This window comes from Ictidomys tridecemlineatus, unplaced genomic scaffold, assembly GCF_052094955.1.
Source record: "Ictidomys tridecemlineatus isolate mIctTri1 unplaced genomic scaffold, mIctTri1.hap1 Scaffold_133, whole genome shotgun sequence".
Classification (NCBI taxonomy): Eukaryota; Metazoa; Chordata; class Mammalia; order Rodentia; family Sciuridae; genus Ictidomys; species Ictidomys tridecemlineatus.
The window spans coordinates 166,430-181,667 of record NW_027521194.1 but is presented as its reverse complement, the minus strand read 5'-3'; the positions used below and the strand labels follow the sequence as shown (position 1 = coordinate 181,667).

The window sequence follows — 15,238 nt, the reverse complement described above, 5'->3', positions numbered from 1 at the left end:
AAGCCTCCTGGTTGGCATAGGTCTGTTTGTGTTCTCAGGTGTCACTGGGAGGAGAAGGTGCTCTTCCTCACTGCACTGGGAGCGGGAGGCTGGGAGCTCATAAGTGGTGACACTGGACCCTCCCGAAGTGCTCTTCTTTTTTCTCAGGGGCTGCAGTCTTGTCTTTATGCTGAAGTAAACCCTAACCCTGAGCATAATAGCTCTGAACTCCAAGACCTTCTGGTGAATCACTGAACCTGAAGGCAACCTTGGGGACCAGTGAACTGGACGTCAGAAGTGAGAGTGGTCTCGGGACCCCAAGCCTATGGAGGTGCAGAAAGTGAGGATGGTCTCGGGACCCCAAGCCTGTGGCAGTGTCAAGTGAGACGGGCCTGGGAGACACCTGACCTCCCTTGACCTTGGCAGCTCCCATCCGTGAGCCACGTAAGGCCTGTGCTCTGTGACCCTGAAGGCGCAGTGTGATCAGCACCCTTCCTGGCCCATTAAGTTTACAGGCCTCTCCTGCACCCAGGTGCCTGCCTGTGCCCCCCTCTGTGGTCCTGGTGCTCTCTCGGCTGCCCTCAGGCATGTCTGTCTCGGCCCTGTGCTGACTCCTCACCCTGCTCATTCCCTAGGGTGGCCATGGCACCACCTGACTTACCTGTTCACTGTCCATCCCCAGGATGTTTGCCCTTGAACAGGCCTGGACTGTCTCTTGTTCCCCATGCCCAGCCCACTGACCAGACCCCATGCTGTCCTCAGCCCCCGTGCAGCCCACCCCTGGTAGGGGTTCCTGTGAAGGGTCAGTCTGTAGGCCCTAGCAGGTACCCTTGTACCAGCTGACAGTAGGCTTGGGTGTGCCGGTCACGCGGCAAGCCAGCTTTACAGTTTCCCCCAGCTCAGCCGTGCAGTCAGCCAGTTCCTCTTCAAATTCCAGAGGACCTGAGGACACATGTAGGGGTCTGAGGACTTTGAGGGTGGGATGTCAGGCCTATGTCCCCTGGGTGCACCCTGGCAAATTGCCCCCAACAACAGCAGTGGCCTCACATCCAAGGGCCTGGTTACTGACTAAGCTAGGTGTGGCTGCACGAGGCAGGGACAGACCAGGGTACAAGACCATCACACCCAAACATGACCTGGTCAGATACTCCAAGTCTGGAGCTATGCCATGTCCCCACTACATCCCTTTTGTCCCAGGGTCAGCTCAACACCTGCTATGGGGCTCCCTGGGAGGCCAAAGCCATTGGTCCCTCAGCTACATCTGACCAAGGGGAGAACCAAGCCACCAGTGCAGAAAGCAACCCATGCCCACGTGCCCGGCCTGGGTGCAGCCCGCTGGGCATCTAAGTGATGTTCAGGTCCCCACACCAGCACAGCACCAGGGACACTCACACCACACAGGCAGGGCCAGGCGCTGCTGGATGCTGCTGATCTCCTTCACCCAGGAGTGCTTGATGATGACTGTGCACGCCTGCAGCAGGTACTTGCGCACAGAGTACTCCCGCTCATGCCACACCTCGAAGGCAAGGTTGTCCCCTTCCACCTGGTCGTTCAGGTCGATGCTGCTTAGCTGTTGAGGGGTGCAACATTAGTGGGAGGACAGAGCTAAGCATCCCTAGACAGACAGGGTCCAGTAGGGCTATGCCCAGGTCATCCCAGAACAATGGCAAGTTCTGCTCCAGTGGCCACCCTGGAGCCCAGGAACAGGGAAACCTCCACTGGCCTGCATGACACCCCCAGCCCCTGGCACCACAGACCTTCATCATATTCCAGAACACATAGCTGAAGGTGTCGGTGCGCCAGTTTCGTCGGGGCTTGCAGATCATCAGGTGGTTCCGAAACAGGAAGACATGGCGATTGTGGCCCTTCCAAGGCATTCGGGCTCCTGGTGCTCCCTCCCACACAATGAAGTGGCCCTGGGGTGTGAGTAGATGTGGTTGGACTGTGGTTGCCTGGCTCCATCCCTGGGCGCAGACCCCAGGGTCATCTATGAGCCCAGCACCCACAAAAGCCACACCCCACCACATGGCAGCAGACGCAAGTCCCCCCACCTGGCGGATGGGCTCCCCCAGGGCCTCCAGGGTGCCAGGGTAGTTCTCCATGAGGGACACGTGCAGCTTGTTCTCAGCACGCTGGGGCAGCGCTGACACGACTGCGTAGGCCTGCTCCAGAAGGGCGCAGTTCTGCTGGTTCTGCGCCTTGTTGTGGATCAGCTCCTGAGGCAGACCAAGGGTCAGGACCCAGACCGCTTCAGCCCCAAGGCCTGGCCTGGACATTCAGGGCTGGGGCAAGACAGGGCTTCCCACCTTGAGCAGAGCCTGGTACTTCTGCACCCGCTCCACCGGCTGCTCCAGGTAGTGCTGTAGTGGGGGTGGCAGTGGCTGCGAGGGGTCCCCAGCAGACAGCATCTCCTCAGTGCATTTCTGTAGGCACCACAGGGCGGGTTTCAGGCAAGAAAGCACAGCTCCAGTTAGGGCATCCTGACAGTAGAGGACATCCCAGGGGCACTCTCACACCTGGCCCTGAACCTGGACAATGGCTGTGTTACCATCTAGCCGGACGCATGCACAGAACTTGGGCAGTGAAGTGGCCAGCCCAGGAGCACAAAGCTACAGGGCTCAAGGGTCCCTGGGGACTGTGGGGAAAGAGATCAGGGAATATGAACTAAGGCCATGAGCACAGGACAAGGGCTAAGCCTCAGGGGACTTTCAGGTCAGTGAGTTTTCTGGTGGGAGTCAAGGCCAGCACTAGGCCTGGGAGTAGCCAGGGAGGGGTACCGTGGCCAACGCCATGGAGCCAGGCATGAGCACCTTGTAGAACTCCTGGACGGGCGTGCTGACAACCACGGACTCTGCCTGCACACGGCCCACCAGGAACTCCAGGTACTTCTCAAAGGCTTCCTGGTTCTTGATGAAGCACATGGCCACATCATCATCTGTGTCACAGCGATGCAGGTCCTGCAAGAAGCTGCCACAGAGAGGGACAGGGTCAGGGACAGGGTCAGGCACAGCTCACAGCCCAGTCCTGGGCCCTGTCCTTGAGAGGCTATGGTTCTTGCCCAGGAGTGGGTTCTGGGTCTGTGAGACTGAGTATACTAAGCTGGGTGTGCAGACATGTGGGCACGTACAGAAGTGCATGGGTATGTACACTTGCCCACGAGTGTGCAGATGTGTAGTACGTGAGCATGTATATGTGGGTACATGCATGTACATGTGCACGTGTGTGGGTGCATGTGTGTATGCATGTGGCTGTGCATGTATACACAAGTGTGCAGATATGACCATGCATGTGTGGCATGTGTGTATAATATGTGTGCATGTGTTTGCCTGAATGTGTCTGTGGATGTGCGCATGGCACACACATGCACTCAAATGCTTGTGTGAGTGTGCAAGAGTACATGTGCATGGAGATCAGCATGCATGTGAGTGCACATATCTATGTGTATCCAGCATGTATGTACATTTTTGTACAGGAATCACATATGTATGTGTGCACACATGTACACTATGTGCACACACATATCAAGTACATGTCCATGCACATTTGAGGCTGGGTGCGTGAGCATATGTGGTGTGCACATGGGACTTCCCGTGTGCCCGTGTACATTCATGTGCATGCACATGGGCCTGTGTGAGTGCTCACGGGTAGCAGGTATTCTTCAGCCTTCAACCCATATGGCGAGCGTCTGTCACTGGGGCATCACACAAGTGGGATGTGCCCATGGGTAAATCGAGTTCCTACCCCAGCTGCTGAGTGTCACCCTCCACGAGGCCTGACCCACAACTGTGCGTGCACCTCACATGTATGTGTGTGGCCTTGCCTACCTGCTGTGGAAGCAACTGATGTCCTGTACATTGCGAAAAATGACTGCCTTCTGGCTGGCCACGGCTGCTGGTGCTGTTTGTAGTGGCTTTGGAGGAACTGAAGCTCACCCACGAAGGTCTGCTCTGAGCTCAGCAGTTCCTGGATGACAGAACTGGTGGAAGAGTGGCATCAGGGAGTGCCCAGCAGCTGCCCTGCTCCCACTGTCCCTAGTCTCCACATGGGGACTAAGGATACATGGAGAGCTTGCTCCCTTGCACTGCAGTTAAATGGGGTTCCTGTGATCAGGAGCCTGTCACCCAGTTTCAGAAAGTGGGTAGGTGGTGGAGCAAGGGCACCACCTCTTCCCCAGGAAGCCCTCCCGAATGAGGCTCTGGGAGGGCACAGCTGCAGAAACCAGGGGCAGGACCGTGACCTAAGGAGGCTCACACAGCTTCAGCAAGCACAGGTCCCCCATGAAGAAGCACGGCAGAACGCCAGCTGGCCCTTGAGGCCCAGCAGCCAGCTGTGGCTCCACTCTCAACCCTCCCCAACACATACCTCAGCCTGGTCTTGTACTCATCCTCGGACACGGCCTCGGGGAATTCGGGGGCCTCACTGGGCCCCCACTCAGGAGACAGCTATTGAGAAACAGGAGTTTGTTCCAGGGCACCAGTTTGTTCCACCTCCTCTGTGGCCACCGGGCTCCTGTCCCTTACTTCCAGGTTTCTCTGGCGAAGGGCCAGGATCCCAGGGCCTTGGCACCCTCCCCCAGCTCCGGACTACCATACCTTGAGCCTCTTGTCCAGGTAGGCTGGTGACACACAGCCTTGCCTGGAGGGGCTGGACTTGGTGGGCTTGGTGCGCACAAGCCAGTGCAGTGGGTGGGCTGAGTCCAAGACCTCCACATACTGGCCTTCCCGCAGTGTGATGGCATCCTGCTCGGCCCCCAGGGGTAGGTAGTTGGCCATGGCCACATAGATATCAAAGATCTGATAAAGAGAAATGGGCCTAAGTCTTGGGGCCAGAGGGGTGAGGCCTGCCAAGGCCCCCCATTGCCCCCCACCTCTGAGGAGGGATAGGTTCTCCCAACCCCCTAAAACCCCCAAGAGCACAGAGGGGAGGGTGCTGAGTCCAGGGGTTGAAGAGGTACCCAGTCCAGGGCCACAGGGCAGGAGCCCCCAGGGTCACTCTGCACAGATGGCAGTGAGAGGGCTGGCTCCTGCCAACGTGGATGGGCGCCTAGACTGTGGTTGCTCACAGCGCCTTGCTGCCCACTGCCCCCTGCAACCCAAGAGGTGGTGGGCTCTGGAGGCAAAGGTGCGCTCTTCACAGATGGCAGTGAGAGTGACATCAGAGGTAGTGCTCTGCAGGAACCCACGTGCAGAGACCCTGCCCTCTGCTCTAACCTCTGGTGTCCCTTGGTGTCTCTGGGGGTGATGTCCCTTCCTTGGTAGCACCAGGCCCTTGCAGCCCCCCATTGTCTCTTCAGCAAGTCAGGCCCCAAGCCCTGTTCCTAAGGGTCCTAGCCCACCCACCTCTCCTTGGGAGTCCCCATCCTCTGACTCTGAGGATGACTCCTGGACGCTGGAGGAGGGCCGCGACCGGCCATGCCGGGGGGAGGTGGACAGAGTCTTGGACTCCTCATCACTGTCACCTCCAGGCACCTGCAGCTTGGCTGGGCGAACACAAGAGTTGTGATGTCCCTGGAAGGCTGTCCCCCTACTGCCTACCACCCAGCCAGTCTCCAGGGCTCCCAGGCACAGAGTCCTAGCTAGGCCCCATGCGAGGACACAGGGTCCCAGCCTCCCCTGTGGTTGGGGAGGTCCCATCCTGGCCCCCTCACCCTGTGTGATCTTGGCCGACACCATCTCAGTGATCTGGGAGGTGAGTTTCTGTAGGAATTCCTCTGTAGCCACCTCAGTGAGGGACAGGTGGCTATGGGCCTCCTCAGCCACCAGGGCCTCCCCTGGGGGAACAAACACAACACTGTGGGGTCATGCTTCCCCCAAAAGTTCACTGCAATTCTCCTAGGGGCTGATGGTGAGCAGGAGACCAGGCCCTGGCAGGGAGACCATGAGGTGGTGCCAGCAGGAAGAGACCAGTGAGGTCAGCAGGATGCAGAGCCTGTGACCAGGGATGAGAATGAAGGGAGCGGGTCTGGACAGAAGAGGCAGCAAGTGGCCAGAGAATGGCAAGCACAGCTAAGGGGCAGCAGGTGGCAGGCAGGGCTGCAGGCAGATGGTGAGGGAGCTGAGGACAGGGCTGGGCAGGGTCCAGCCTGGCATCAGGCTTGAGGCAGGGTTGGGGCTATGGGGGCCGAGGTGACTTTGTGGCTCTTCTTAACATAGCCCACTGGGCATGGGCCCCCTGACCACAGAGGTCAGAAATAGCTCTGACTCCAACCAGAGCTGGGAGCTGGCCATGAGAGGACAGGAACCTAGAGCCCAGGCTGCTCAGGTCCAAAGGGCGGCCTCCCCTGCACCCAACCCGGGCATACCTTTCCTCTGCCCAGCAAGGCCGGTGAGACCAGCAGACTCTGACATCTGTGCTGAGATGGCTTGGGTGGTCCTGAGGGGAGGAGGGGTGTCCTGCCAGCCCAGCTTGGACCCCACCACTCTGCTCCCCATAGAGGGGGGCCTAGGGGCCAGGACACCACAATCAGTGGCTCCACACCAGAAGGGGCCCATAAAAACTTCATTTGATAGTGTGGAGAAGCTGCACAGGGAAGGGGGTGGCCACCCACAGGGCTACACCACCCTAGCCCACTGGGTAAGTCAGTCAGGGCACCCACTCACCCCTGTAGGAAGGTAGAAATGAGAGCCTCCTTCATCTTCTCCTGCTCCTCCTCCTTGGGCACTGTCCAGAGATCCAGGGGAGCTGTCAGGACCAGTCCTGTACTCCGATACCTTGAGTCCTGGGCTGGGACCCCTACCCAGGACATCTAGACCACCCTGGGGGCCCTGCCTGCACTGTCCCTAAGAAGCCCTGGCAAGGGTCTGTGCCTAAGCGCCCACCTCCCTGTCCACTCTCAGCACTTGGTCACCCATGGGGTTGGGGGACAGGCCTGCCCTCCAAGCACCATCGCTCAGAGGGGCTGAACAGAGGGCTCTGGGCAGGGCCTGCAGGCCATCTGTGCACCATGCAGGCAGGGCTGAGGTTCCAGGCCAAACTGGCCTGCACCACTGGGCCCAGACTGCTCTTGGGCTCTGCAGGCGAAGGATCAGAGGTGGGTGAAGGCCATACATCCCAAGCTGGTCCCTCACCACACCCAGGCTCCCTACTCACTGCCTGAGACATGCAGGCTGGCAGAGCAGAGGGCCTGGCCAGCGGCCTTGGTGGCAATGCACGTGTAGGTGCCCTGGTGTTGCCGGCCCACATCTAGCAGGACCAGGCTGTGCTGCTGAGCAGAGCTGGCCATAGTGTAGCCTGGGGTGTTTGGGCCAATCCACAGCACGCCTCTCTCGGCCTCCTCCTTGAGCCAGTGTATGGTGGGGGCCTGGCATCCTGTGGGCAGGAGAGGGCTCAGTGGGTACACAGCCCCACTGGCTATGGGCCTCCAGAAGAGGGTGCTTGGCAAGAGTGATATGAGGGCTGGAGCAGGAGGCCATGCAGGGTGGCATGGGTGGACTGTGGGAGGGTGGCATGGGGACTCTGGGGGGGGGTGATCTTTCTCCGGGGAGTGAGGATGCCCACCTTCCACCTTCACCGAGAATGTGATGCTGGAGCCCCTCTTCACTTTCTTGGGGGTGAACCTCTCCAGGATGCGGGGTGGCACCAATTGCTCACACACATCTGGGAGAGCAAGGACAGCCATGGAGACACCCGGCACCCCTCCTTCAGCTCCCACGTCCTGATGTCCTTGTTCTGGGAACCCCAGGTAGTTCTCTGCGACCTGTGCCTGTGGCCCCAGAGAGCCCTCTTCCTGCACCTCCACCGCTACCAGGCCCAGGGCTGGTCCACTCTGGCCTCACACCCACAATCCACCCAGCCTCTGTCTGCCCACAGGGCCATCTCACCTGATGCTGACTTCTCTTCTGGTTCATCAGGACCTGAAAAGTGCAGAGGGAGTCAGATGTGCAGCATGCACAGATTCCCTTGCTTCCCTACATGTGGGAAGGTCCTGTCCTACTGCCCAGTGGGGGGACCTGGGCATGGCCCCACCCATGGTCAAAGGTCCATTACCCTGCCTGAAACTTTGGCCGGGAGGCCAAAGAACTCACACTCCAGTGTACATCCGTGTGACATCCCCACCCTCCCTGTGCCCACTGGGAATCTGGGGCCCCGCCTAGAACCACATGGGCACTGGGAGATGGCAGCTGGGGCTGCACCCTGAGAGGCAGGAGGAGGACCCAGCAACAGTCTCTCCGCAGGACCAGTATGGGTCAAACTAGGAGTCAGCTCTCAGTGCTCAGAACGTTTGGGAAAATAAAGACACAGGAGTTTTCTTGTCAGAGCTGCCACTGGGGCTTTGTGCAGGTCTGCTGGGCCCAGTGTTCGTCCGCTTCCCCCAAGAGCCTGCTCATCACTCAGGGCGTCCAAGCCCCACTGGGCACCCGCTCCTGTGGGGCAATTCTGCCATCTGTGCCACTGTGCATAGGGCAATGGGCTGGGCCCCGGCCTGATGGGGCCTGGCATGCAGTACATGTGGCACTGCTCACTCCTTCAGGGCACACACCTCGGACCAGCAGATGGGCAGATGAGTAGGCAGCACCAACAGCATTGCTGATATAGGCTGCATACTGGCCCACGTCCTCCCGGGTGACAGAGACGATCTCCAGGGTGTGCAGTGTCTTCTTGTCAGCCATGCGAATGTGGGCAGATGTAGACAGGGGCTGGCCATCTTTGAACCAGTACAATCTGGGGACTGGGTAGCCTACCCCATGGAGGAGAGTGGTCAGCACATGACCATTCTCAATGGGCACTATACTCTTTCGATGGGAGACAGACAAAGGCCCAGAAAAGAGGTTGCTCAGAGGCCAGGGAGCCTCTGGTGTGGGGGTGGGGTGGCAGCCTCTTGTTGCCCAGCAGCAGGCACACATGACCTCCTGACCTCCACTGGTCAGGCCCTTCCCATGTGTAACCAATGGGAGACAGCTCCTGGCCTCCCTCCAGCTATGGTGCCCACTCCCCAGCACCTCACCTTTCACTTTGAGCTGAAATTTGGCCAGGCGTGTACCAGGGGCCACCTGGAGGTCCCTCAGCTCCTCCACCACCTGGGGCAGCTGCCTCTCATCTGATTCGGTTCCCTCTTGCTCCCGGCTGGCAAAAAAGACAAATAAGGGAGTAGCCATAAAGTGGAGCAGGCTGAGGGTCCAGGCAGGAGGGCCCACGGGGTGAAGGTCAGAGGCGGATAGGTTTGAGGTTCCCTGTATGCTGAGTGGAGGAGCAGAGGGACAGAAACGGCCAGGGTCTGACTGAAAGCTGCAGGCTTGGGAAAGTCGATCTAAGCCACCCAGCCCAGATCACCACTTCCCGGGAGGCCCTGGGCCGCTGTCTGTGTGGCCCCACCTAGACAGGTATCCCTGGGCACTGAAGTAGGATGAGGTCTCCATGGCGTCTGCGGCAGTGTCGTAGTCTGTGCTGGTCACTGGGGAGGAAAAGTGAGTGGAGGAGGCTCAGGACTTTGGGATTTCAGGGGGATGCGCCCTCCTGGGCCTGCCCACCCCTGCTGTTCCCAGCCTCGTTCTTCCACACCAATAACTAACTGCAAGCCTCTTAGGCCCAGCACAAAATGTCATATGACCTGAGTCTCCAGAAACAGCAGACAGGGACAGTGGCAGAACCTTCTGGTTCCATCCCACCAGGGCATGAGAGGTTGGAGACACAAGCCTCAAAACCAAGAGAAAGAGACTTGAATTTCTGGCCAAGAAGGGGCAACAAGCTGGACTTCCACCACTGTGGGCCAAGCGAGAGTCCCCAGAGTGCCCATGCTGAGACGCTACCCCAGCAGGATGGTTGGGAGGTGGGGCTCTGGGCCTGGGGCCAGTGGGAGCTGAATGGCAGCTGCACCTTAGCCAAGGACCCGAGACCCCTGGCCCTTCTTGCCATGTTCTCAGTGACATTCAGGTAAAATTGGGGGACTTTACAAGATTTCTTAGACAATAAAATTGAAGAAAATAGTCTTTTACAAATGGTGTTAAGAAAGAGTGAACTTGGAGCCTTACCTCAAACTCACAAATTCCCTCCAAGGGAACCAAAGACCTCAACTTCAGAGCTACCACCAAGTTTCCAGAAGAAAACACACATGTGGGTCTTTATGACTCACATCAGGCAGCACTTGCATACGTGTGGCAAAGCCCAAGCAGGCAAGAAAGAGCAGAGACCCTAGCCTTCATCAGGCCAGACACAGTGCCCCCAAAACATGGCCAAGAAAGGGAAAGACCGAGGTCATGCCTCTGATGCAGCCCGGAATCAGAAACACGTGAAGAGCTCTTTCAGCTCTGGAAGGAGACCAGCCATCAGTGCCCACCATGCCACAGCTCCAAGCATGCCTGTATGCAGGGGAGCCTCCACCACGACCCCACACACACCAGCAGCAGTTCTGTGGCCAGGGCACCTGCCAGCTGTATGTCCTCTAGCCCAGCTCAGCTCTGACCCTGTTTGCCTGGGGACAGGCAAGACAACCTGCTTCAGAGGCTAGTCAGAAGCCCAGGCTCCTCGCTGGGGTGGACCCAGTGGATATAAATCAGGACCCATGGTCTCCCTGGGGCAGGATTAACCTGCCAGGGCAGCTCACAGAAGCCAACCAAGGGTCCTGTTGCCTAGGCTGAAGGTGTTTTAAGGACACCTCAGGAGCAGCCAGATGTGAGATCATGTCGGGCAAGCTTTGGTGGGCACAGCCCCTGCCAGCACCTCTGTTTCCATCAGGCCGAAGTTCCCTGAGGCCCACAGCCTGGGCACCCTACTCCAGCTGTGTCACACGCCATCCCCAGTGGATGGGGTGGGGCCCTTTCCAGGCTTCCTGTCAAAGCTTGGTCTTCCTGGCCAGCCTGCCCACCAAGGCTACAGGGACCCTGTAATTAATTGGTGTCTATTTGCTAATTAATTAGACACCAGTGCTACAAGTTCAAGTATGGGGGTCAGGGGTCAGGGCGTGCTGTGAGGGTGGCTCTGCAGTGCCAGGGCTGGGGGCAGTTGCTTGGAGGGTAGAGGGGCCCACTAGATCCCTGCCTGCTTCAGCCCAGGTTCCCCACCCCTTCTCTTGTGCCACAATGGGGTGGGGGCTGGAGCTCTCCTCCAGGAGAGGCAGGCACTACAGATCCGGTGTCTGCTGGACCCAGTCCTGGAGAGAGCCATCACCCCCTAGCATGTTTTGCCTGCCTTGGCTTGACTGTTCTCGTGACTGCTGGGCCAGCTGAGGGCAAAGCAGGGAGACAGTGGTTGGATGGAAGGAAGAACTTCCCAGTTACCAGGGGGCCCTGTTGCCTGTTGCCCTGGAGTGTACTCAGAGCCTCACTGACCACATGTATGGGCTGTGCAGCCTGGGAATCCCTCCTCATGTCCCCCTTTCTACCTCTTCCCAGGGCCCCCAACCATGCAGGTGACCATTGAGGATGTGCAGGTCCAGGCGAGTGGTACGGCACAGTTTGAGGCTGTCATTGAGGGGCACCCACAGCCCACTGTGACATGGTACAAGGTAAGAGCTGGCCCAAGGAGGCAGGGTGGGACCCTCAGAGGCCGGAGGCACCTGTGTGTGCATGTGTGTACGAAAACCGCACCACACAATCCTAGCTGTGTGGCCCCTCGTGCAATCCCCAAGCCCATCATGGCTGGGCATGGGGCTGGACCTGGGGCCGACACACAGCAGGTACCAGGGAAGGGCAGGTGGGCCTGATGCTAGGATGGGCTGATGGCGTCCTGGCCTGCTGGTGTTTCAGGATGGTGTCCAAATGGAGGACAGTGCCCGGCTGAGCCAGCAGAAGGATGGCACCACTCACTGCCTGCTACTGAAGGATGTGGCCCAGCAAGATGCAGGCGTCTACACCTGTCTCACACACAATGCTGCTGGCCAGGTGCTCTGCAAGGCGGAACTGCTGGTCCATGGGGGTAAGCCGCAGAGCCTCCCAGGCCCAGGGCCGCTTGGTCTCCACATTGCATCCCCAGTCCCCACAGGGACCCCAGCTCAAGGTTCCCATGGGCCACAGACCCAGGCCCAGGGAACAGCTTGCCAGCTCCACAGTACTGGGGACGAGGGCCAGGGCAGTGCCTTTGCCGTCCTAACTACCTTCTGTGCTGACCACAGGAGACAGTGAGCCAGATTCAGAAGAGCAGAGCCATTGAAGGAAGCTGCACTCCTTCTACGAGGTCAAGGAGGAGATTGGCAGATACACTCCAGCCCTTCTGGCCCCGGGGATGCCCAGGACCTGTGGCACAGCGTCACCATCCTGATCCCCCTCCCTCCTCCCCAGAGGCGTGTTTGGCTTTGTAAAAAGGGTACAGCACAAAGGAAATAAGGTATTCTGTGCTGCCAAGTTCATCCCCCTGCGGAGCAGAACTCGGGCCCAGGTGTACCAGGAGGGAGATATCCTGGCCACGGTCAGCCACCCGCTGGTCACTGGGCTGCTGGACCAGTTTGAGAACCGGAAGACCCTCATCCTCATTTTGGAACTGTATCCTTTCTTCTCCTGGCCCCTTGGGGTTTGAGGAGGGGTACAGTGGCCACCAGGCTGGGGATTGGAGGAGCATATGCTCCCTGGGCCTGGCAGGTTGTGACGGCCTCAGCCCACCTTCCTGTGGCCAATGCTGTGTGACAAGCAGCCCTGTTCCTGACACTCCTGATGGTATTGGGCAGGGGGTTCTTTCTCTCTGAGGGTTGTCCATGGGGGTCACCAGGCAGGGTCAGTGGTTGAGCTGCTCCTGAGGGTCCAGATGTCCTCGGTGGAGATGGCCAGGGGTCTCCTCCCATGGGTGACCTCTCAGATGTCAGGCGAGGTGTATCCTACACAGGTTACTCCAGGTCTTTGCCCACTGCCCATAGGTCCCTGACTGGGGTCTCAGTGTGGAGGGCCTTGTGGCTGGATCTGCTCCTGTGTTCTTGTCTCTCCCCTGAGGAGGGATTTGTGCAGACAGGCCAGGTGCCCTCACCCTACCACTGCCCTGTGGCCTCAGTCCCTAGGCAGCCCCCCTCATCTGGGCTGGATGCTGTCTGGGGTTCCAGGGGCCCATGGCACCTCCCCTCAACCTGAGCACCAGTACCCCACCCTTGAGACCGCAGGAACCCTGTCCTGGCCACCTCCTGGTGGGTTCCAGCCTCAGCTGCTTTCCTTGACCAGGCCCCAGGTGCTCATCAGAGGAGCTGCTGGATCGCCTCTTCAAGAAGAGAGTGGTGACAGAAGCCGAGGTGACCCTGCACCTGCCTGCCACTGGCCTGAGCTGCATGCGGGTCCCAGCCCCACCCAGACACAGCTGCCCCAAATGTGGCCCAGGCCCCGCCTCTCTGGATCCCAGGCCCCGTGGCTACCCAGGCTCTGTGCCCAGCTGCACTGCCTGGCTTCCTGCAACCTTGCTTGTTCCTGGGGATTTCTCTGGCTTTGGCACTTAGGGCTCAGGGTGCCACCTACCCTTTGGCACTTAGGGCTCAGGGTGCTACCTCTCTTCAACCCCTTTGGGCTTGTCCCAGATGCTAGACTGGGGCACTCAAGCAGGATGAGTCAAGGTGGAGGGCCACGGCCCCTCCCTGAGCACAGCATTTGCCACAGGTCAAGGTCTACCTCCAGCAGCTGGTGGAAGGACTGCACTATCTGCACAGCCACGGGGTCCTCCACCTGGACATAAAGATTCTGTCCCTTGGGCCCCTCCAGAACCTGGGTGGGAGAGGGGAGCCCTGGGCCTACAGGATAGGAAGGGACAGGCCTACCGTGTCCAGTTTCCTTGACAGGACTTGCTATCCTGCAGGGACTGGATGCACTGCTAATTGGCAGCTCATCCGTGGGTTCTGTCTGATCTACAGAACTTCTAGTTTCCCCCTCACCCCCCTCTCCCATTGTGGCTTAGCTTCTACAGATCAGAGAAAATATTTGACCTTGGATTTTTAATCCTAATTTTCAACTCTGTAGAAGAATTTGGCTCCAAACCTTTCCAATCAAAAGGGTGATTATCTCCTCCATGGGACACAGTCTCCCCTTTAGATACAGCTGACTTATGGAACCAGACCAGAAATACCTGTCACTTTCACAAATGGAGGGGGAGAATGGCTCTACCACTGCCTCTGGGTCCAAACCCATCACTTTGGATCCACTTTTAAGAAATCTAATATCCAGTATGCTAATGAATTATTTTCTCAATTAATTCCACTAATTAGTCATCTATTCTTGCTCTGCCAGAATCCCTATCTTTTTACCATCTAATCATTCATTGCCAACAAGCCACATATTCTACCTCCCTAGAGGGATGCATTTACACTGGGTAAATAAATGGTTAGGGTAATCTCATGCTGCCTGTTCCAGCTTCCCAGATCCAGTTCACAGTACCAAACATCAATATTAACCATCAAGGGAAAATATGCTTCTTTAAATAATCAGGAGAGAATCTCCTACTCTATCTGGAAATTTCTCTGTTCTGCTAGTTCAGTATTGGCAGTCAACAGACAATGGCACTCATTACTACTACAATACTAAAAGGCATTTTCCCTATAGCTAAACCATCATCTCTGACACCCAAATAATCAGAATTTTTTAGCAGAATTTAGTGTCCTTGCCTCACCTCCCAACAGCATCTTCTGCTCATTTTTCGCCCAATACTGAGGTTTTATCTGAGTTCCATGGTGATGCCAAGACAGGTAAAGATATTCTTTAAATCTTCCACCTACTCCCTTCTTTTCTGAAACTTACACATAATCAATGTTTTTACTTATTTTGAAAACTCTCATGCACCAGGTATAGTGATAATAGCTTTAAAAAGCATTTACCTACTTCGACCCTTAAATCTTTATGGGTTGGGGTTTGTACCCCCATTTTACAGAGAAGAAAAGCTGAGGCTCGGTCACCTGCCCAAGATCATCCCGGGCAGGGGCTGGGATCCAGGTTTGACCTGGATGTCCTCTGTCCTCCGCTTGCTGGGTTCTCACAGTGCGTGCGGGCGAGGTGCGCTCCTCGGGGCTGTCTTCCTTGGAGGACGAGCCTCTGAGAAGAACCAGTCCCCTTCCCTGTCTTCACCACGCTCCCGCCACTTCCACCTGGCAGCGGTTCCCGGAGACCCTACTCACAGTCCCTCCTCTGGGGCCAATTCAAACTTCCCCTCGGTCCCCAAAGCAGGCACCGGCTGGCTGACACGAGGAGCCGCCTCCTCCCCGCCCGCAAGGGTGGGAGCCGGCGAGTGGAAGAAAGGAGGGCGCGGATACCCCGCTTCCCCGGGCTCGGACTCGGGGGCCAGAGGCGGCACGACGCTGCGGGGGAGTGGGCAGCGCGGGCGGGCCAGGGGTCGGCGGGACCCGGGGACCGGGGGACTGGAGACCCGG

The 15,238-nt window shown here is 58.1% G+C and overlaps 1 protein-coding gene across 1 annotated transcript; it reads right to left on the bottom strand.

The window, feature by feature from the left end:
* Positions 1 to 796: 796 nt before the first annotated feature.
* On the bottom strand, positions 797 to 9,315 carry LOC144372580 (obscurin-like). Its single transcript, XM_078035916.1, is given in 19 exon segments — positions 797 to 921; positions 1,372 to 1,549; positions 1,737 to 1,895; positions 2,031 to 2,195; positions 2,286 to 2,402; positions 2,790 to 2,946; positions 3,804 to 3,873; positions 3,876 to 3,955; positions 4,342 to 4,421; positions 4,572 to 4,772; positions 5,319 to 5,458; positions 5,627 to 5,749; positions 6,281 to 6,351; positions 6,579 to 6,639; positions 7,069 to 7,287; positions 7,477 to 7,575; positions 7,800 to 7,832; positions 8,459 to 8,656; positions 8,924 to 9,315. Coding segments are annotated over 19 exon segments (2,427 nt in total). The 5' UTR covers positions 9,075 to 9,315.
* Between the last annotated feature and the right edge of the window lie 5,923 nt (positions 9,316 to 15,238).